The sequence below is a fragment of the Pygoscelis adeliae genome, unplaced genomic scaffold (genome assembly GCF_000699105.1).
Source record: "Pygoscelis adeliae isolate BGI_AS28 unplaced genomic scaffold, ASM69910v1 Scaffold117, whole genome shotgun sequence".
In the NCBI taxonomy this organism is placed as follows: domain Eukaryota; kingdom Metazoa; phylum Chordata; class Aves; order Sphenisciformes; family Spheniscidae; genus Pygoscelis; species Pygoscelis adeliae.
In genome coordinates this window covers 5,833,875-5,839,140 of record NW_008825270.1, presented here as the reverse complement: position 1 = coordinate 5,839,140, position 5,266 = coordinate 5,833,875, and the positions used below count along the sequence as shown (strand labels likewise).

The 5,266-nt window shown below is 64.8% G+C and overlaps 2 protein-coding genes across 2 annotated transcripts in view; one reads left to right on the top strand and one right to left on the bottom strand.

Moving 5' to 3' along the window:
- PEX16 (peroxisomal biogenesis factor 16) overlaps window positions 1–3,930 on the bottom strand; it is a 25,634-nt gene extending 21,704 nt beyond the window's left edge. The window contains exon 1 of the mRNA XM_009329751.1: window positions 3,732–3,930. Coding sequence (XP_009328026.1) covers window positions 3,732–3,930 — 199 coding nt within the window. The remainder of the gene's footprint in view (window positions 1–3,731) is intronic.
- The window catches only part of GYLTL1B (glycosyltransferase-like 1B), an 18,198-nt gene that overhangs the window by 8,769 nt on the left and 4,163 nt on the right, over window positions 1–5,266 (top strand). Inside the window, exons 2-4 of the mRNA XM_009329750.1 lie at window positions 3,855–4,028; window positions 4,326–4,582; window positions 4,990–5,072. Of these exons, the coding sequence (XP_009328025.1) occupies window positions 3,929–4,028; window positions 4,326–4,582; window positions 4,990–5,072 (440 nt within the window). The 5' untranslated portion in view covers window positions 3,855–3,928. The remainder of the gene's footprint in view (window positions 1–3,854; window positions 4,029–4,325; window positions 4,583–4,989; window positions 5,073–5,266) is intronic.

Here is a 5,266-nt window from a genome sequence, read left to right as displayed (position 1 = left end):
CCGGGCCTGCCGCTGGGCCCTCGCTTGCGGGAGCGAGCAACGTAGGGAGGCCAGGAAAAGAGTGTGGGGAGTTAGTGGTGGTCAGCCAGAGCAGGAGGCGGTTTCCTCCCCCAGAGCAGTGCTGTTGGGAGGAGGCTGCAGGAGGTCTGGGCTTCTCCCAGGAGCGTGGGTAAGCCCTGCGCGGCCGCTGCCTCTGATGCCTCAGCCGGAGGGCTTGTTACATGATGGATACCACGGGGCAGGGACAGGACAGTCCTGGGGACTGAGCTCCATGTGCCCCTGGGCCAGGCGGGGGAGCAAAGGGAGGGCTCCCGCTCCGGGGAGCCGCTGACTCAGAGGAGCAGCGGGGCAGCCCGGGGGTTTCCTCTCCCTGCTGGGGCTGGGCTGGGCAGAAAGGTGCTGTTGAGGAGCGACTGCCTGTTGTAACGGGGCTCTGCAAGGGCAAGCAAGAGCTGCCTGAGCTGCAGGTAAATGCATCTCCCGGGGCAGTGATTTCAGTGCTGCTTGGGTGGAGACCCAGCCTGCCCCTGCCCTGGGGCTCGAGGGCTGCCTTTGCAGGCACTGCTCTGTCTTTGGGAGGCAGGCTGGGGCTTGCTGCCGCAGCTCGCCCTTGGGTTATGGGGTGGGGGGCAATTTACGTTTCATCTAAACTGCTATGCAGGCAGTTTGCATCCTAATCCCTCCGCCTGCTGCCGCTGACGGCCTCCTCCCACTACACCCTGCCTTCTCCAGGCATCCTCCAGCAGGCTCCCTCCAAGGCCAAGGCGGGCAGGAGGGCAAGGGGGCTCCTCCTTCTGCTCCGGCCCCCGCCCCGGGCAGGAGCCTGCTGCCTTTCCCCAGCCCTGGGGCCAGGCGTGGGGGGAGCTGCAGGTAGAGCCCGTCTCTGCATAGTTAGCATTCCCAGCCCCGGCCTCCCGCTCCTCCTGCTGCCATCCTGCTCACTCCCGGTGCACTGGGCAGGTCTGGCGGACGCTGCGCTCTTCGGGGAGCCCCCGCTTTCCCGGGCTGGTGAGGCTGGAGCAAGCCTGGGTAATTGGGGGGCAGCTCTTCTTTCCTTTCCAAACCTACGGTGGTGTTTGCACTCTGTCCAGGTGAGAGGCTAGTGCTCCGATGGCAGCTGGTATCTCTTCTCTCTGCGTAGCAAGGACTGCACCCCACCCTTGCCATACTTGCATCCCGGGCTGGCCGTGCAGCCCCCCCTCTGCCAGCCAAAGGGAGATGGAGTGGGCTCTGCTGCCTTCCAAAGTCCCCCCGAGAATCTCTCCGTGTAGACAAAGGCTCCTGCACCTGCCCCGGGAAAGGAGGAGGCAGGTGCTGGGTAGGGGGTAAATAATCCCGATGCTTCCCTTATCTCGGCAAAGGAGGGATATTTGAGGCCTGGGAGCGGGAAGGGGGCTGGAGGGAGGGCGGATTCCTCCCAACTTACTTTGGGCAACTCCGTGCCCCTGGCGCTGGGGGCTCTTGAGTAGAAAGCGAATTTAATCTCTTGTTTTGTTTGTTCTTTCTTCCTCCGAAAGGGGGGCCAGCACAGGGCGTGCGGGGGGAGCTTGGGTTTGAGAGCAGGGAGGAGGGGGGGAAGTGTCAGATCTGAAAGGGAGGAGTAAAGGGAGGACGGGGGAACGGCAGACCCAGGAGGGAGCAGCAGCAGCAGTGGGCTGCCAGCCGGCTGGAGAGGCGCCCGGGGAGGAGGAGAAGGGGAAAGGCAGGTAAGGAAGTCACCTCCTGGGGGGCAGGCGAGCAGCCAGGTGAGGAGGGGGAGAAGGGATGGCAGGAGGGGTGGGGGTGCTACAGAGGGGATGGATGGAGTCCTTGGGTGCCTCCGGGAGGGTCTTTGGCAATTGGCCTGCTGCTGGTTCCATCCTGTCCCCCAAAATTGCCATCCCGGTAGCGTGCTCACGTGCAGGCTGGGGACAGAGTGCCGTTCCCTGCAGTGAGGCCCCCCCAGAGGGGCCTTGGGGGCAAGCGGGACCAGGAGGGGTGCTCCTGTGTGTCACCACCTTCTCTCTCCTTGGTTCGTGCTGAAGTCCCTTTCCCGTCCCTCAGCTTCCCAGACTGCTCGTCGCCGGCTGACCTCCCTCATCTTGCCTCATCTCCGCCTCTTGTGCTACGAGCTCAACACAAAGTTCGGGGGATGCCCAGGCCAGGCAGGAGGGGTGGAGACCGGCTTGCAGGCTGGGAGGCAGGCTGGCATCAGCGTGCAGAGACCTCGCCAGGTCCAGCACGGCTCATGGCTGTGGCAGGGAGAAGGGGCGCCTGGGCCTGGTGTGCTCCGTGTGTCAGCTCCCTGTCCCCCGCCATGCCCACGCTTGGCGTGCTTTATAGGACGGAAAAGCAGGGCAATGCCCGGCCCCACTTGCAGGGAGCTGTGGTGCCGGCAGGACCCCTTCTCTGCCAGGAAAAGGGGTGCAGCCCTCAGGTGCCCTGCCTGCTGCCATGGGGGCTTGGCTGCATCCCCCAGTGGGTTAGGGTGGCCATGCTTCCTCAGGCTGGCCTTGCCCCAGCCCTGGCGAGCTTACCATCCACCCGCAGCAGGCAACTCCTGCAGTGGGCAGGCATTTGCACCCTGGCCCCAGAGGCTGCTCAGGGTGGTGTCCTCCCAGGCTGCCTGTTTCAGCCCCCAAGCGCTGGTGGCCCCATGGGCATCTGCACATCAATGGTCTCAGGCGGGGGTGTGTGTGAGGGGGAGCAGACCCTAATCCGGCCCATTCATCCCTACGGCAGCTTTTGTTGAGCCTCCAGATGTTGCACCAAGGGCAGGGGCTCAGTCTCGAGCTGCAGCAGGCAGGCAGGCAGGCAGGGGTGTGGAGCAAGGCCAGCCTGGCGGGGAAAGGTTGGTGTTTCCTTGCTTTGTGGGGTCTTTGTCTGCCCTGGGCACCTGGCTTTTTGGGATCTCGGGGCAGGGCTCTCTGGAGACGGGCTTTCTGTCCCCATGTTCGGCCTGGGCGCCAGAGCAAAGTGGGGAGTGTGGTGCTGTGCCCGGTGGGGGAGCGTCTTGCCACCGCTGAGGAATGAAAGCAGCACAGCATGCGTGGCTGGAGCCGCCGCGGCAGGGCAAGGGGGGTCCCCTGGCATGCCCCGTTGAGCCAGCAGTGCTGGGAAGTGAGTTTCACCAAAGCGTTTGGGATTTTTCCACCAAACTTCATTGGGGCAGATAGCTGTGAGCAGAGGGGGAGGTGTTTGGCCTGCCACAGACCTTGGTATGGGACGCTGCGGGAATCCCCCCGAGCCTGCCGGTGGGAGGGCTGGGAAGGAGCCAGCGTGCCCAGCTGGGCTCCTCGCCTGGCTCTGCGTGGGCTGCGCTCCCACCCAGCCTGGACGTGTCCTTGAGGCCCCGTTTCAAGAGCAGTCCTGGCCCCTTCGGCCTCCGGAGGCGGTGGGGGAGGGACCTGCGCTCCCTCTCAAGGGCAGGCTCCATTAACCACCCCGTGACCAGCCGCCCAGCTCGGGGAGGACCTCTCCAGCACAGCCTCTCTCATCCCACGGGAAGCCTTCGTTCTTTCCTCTTGCCTGTGGGATGGCAAGGAGCAAGGAACAGAGCTGGAGTGAAATCTCTTGGAGGACTCCTTCCCTCCTCCCATGTTTGAGGTCCCCCCTGAGAGCCGTGTGGCCACAGCAGGGTGGTGGGACAGGCGCTGGGGGGGTCCGGATGCCCCAGCATGGGCAGGAGGGTACCAGCTGGGAGAGGCTGTCACTGGAGCGGTGAAGGGTGTCTGCCTTGCTGCTGCACTCACCCAGGGGGTGTCCTGGAGGGAGCAGGAGACGGGGGAAATCCTGCTGGGGGATGTCAAGGCACCTGAGTGTGAGCTGCAGGGCTGCTGGTGACACCACTCTCTCTGCTCCCCTGCCCCTCGCAGGCTCTAGGATGCTGGGGCCAGCCGGGCTCGGGCTGCCCACCTGATCCTCGCCGCTCCTGTCCCGCCAGCACACCATGTTGCGCTCCTGGCGCGTGAAGCTGAAGCTGCTGCTCGCCACGGTGACCCTGGCCGTCCTCCTCTCCTGGCTCTACCTCTTTGTGGGCAGCCTCGAATGTGAGTGGGTCCTCCTCCTCGGATCAAGGGACGGTCCCCAACAGAGGGTGGGCAGGGGAGGCCGAGGCCTTGGGGTGGTTGCTCTGTGGCCATGCAAGTTGCTGCAGGTGTATCTGAGCTCTGCATTTCCAGGGGCATCCCTCGGGATCCGGGGAGCAGAGCTGTGACGTTGGCTGGGCACACGTGGGGTGTGCCAGGACCTCTCATTTGGGGCTTTGCCCCATCATCCACATCCAGTCCCTCCTGGCCGAGCTCTGCCTTGCCGTTCCCATCACGTGCCCCATGTCTTCTCTGCAGATGGCCGCTTCCTCCTGCTGCCGCCCTGCCTGGGCGAGCAGCCGAGGCGGGACGTGGAGCGGGAGGCGCTGGCCTCGCGGGTGCGCAGGGTGGAGGAGGAGAACCAGCAGCTCCGCCTGCAGCTCAGCCAGGTGCAGGTGGAGGGCAGCGACGGCAGCCCGCAGTGGGGGGCCTCTGCCGAGGATGGGGACCCCCCCGGGGGCGAGAGAAGCAGCCCCACGGCCTGCCCCAAGCAGCGGACGGTGCACAAGTGTGAGGTGGGTGATGGCACAGGCACGGTGGCATGGTGGATAGGGGATGTCGCATGGGAGGCTGGGACCCTGGCTGAGCATGGATATATATGCAACCTGCCTGGCACTGCTCACCCGGTGCTCTGGCCATGCTGGGGCCTCATCCTGGCTCTCCACGGTGCTCAATGGGCCACAGCTGGTGGGTGAGGGTGTCTTGCTTCTCTGGAGAAGGAGGCCAGACAGGAGCAGTGGCAGCCAGACTCCTGGTCCCTGCTTCTGAGCTGGGGGACTCCCACCTCTCTCTGGGGCTCCTTCCCCAGGGAAGGGCTGGGTTATGGAGTCTCTCCCCATAGCATGACCCCAGGGAGGAGCTGACAGGCCCCTGCGAGGGAGGGGTGTCCAGTCTCAAAACGGCACCGTTTGTCTCTGGGCAGCTCCTGCACGTTGCGATTGTGTGCGCCGGGCACAACGCGAGCCGGGATGTGGTCACCCTGGTGAAATCCATCCTCTTCCACAGGTAATGGGGAGGTGCTGTGCCAGAGGCCCGCTGGTTTGGGGTTCCCAGATGAGCTGCTGCAGGGGGGGCAGTGCTGTAGGAGAGGGGCTCCAGGGCCTCTCTCTACACCCTGTGCCACTGCTTAGAGGGCCAGAGGGGGATTTGTTTCCCCCAGGCGGCTGATTTTTCTCCATCTGCCCCCTCAGCTGATGTCT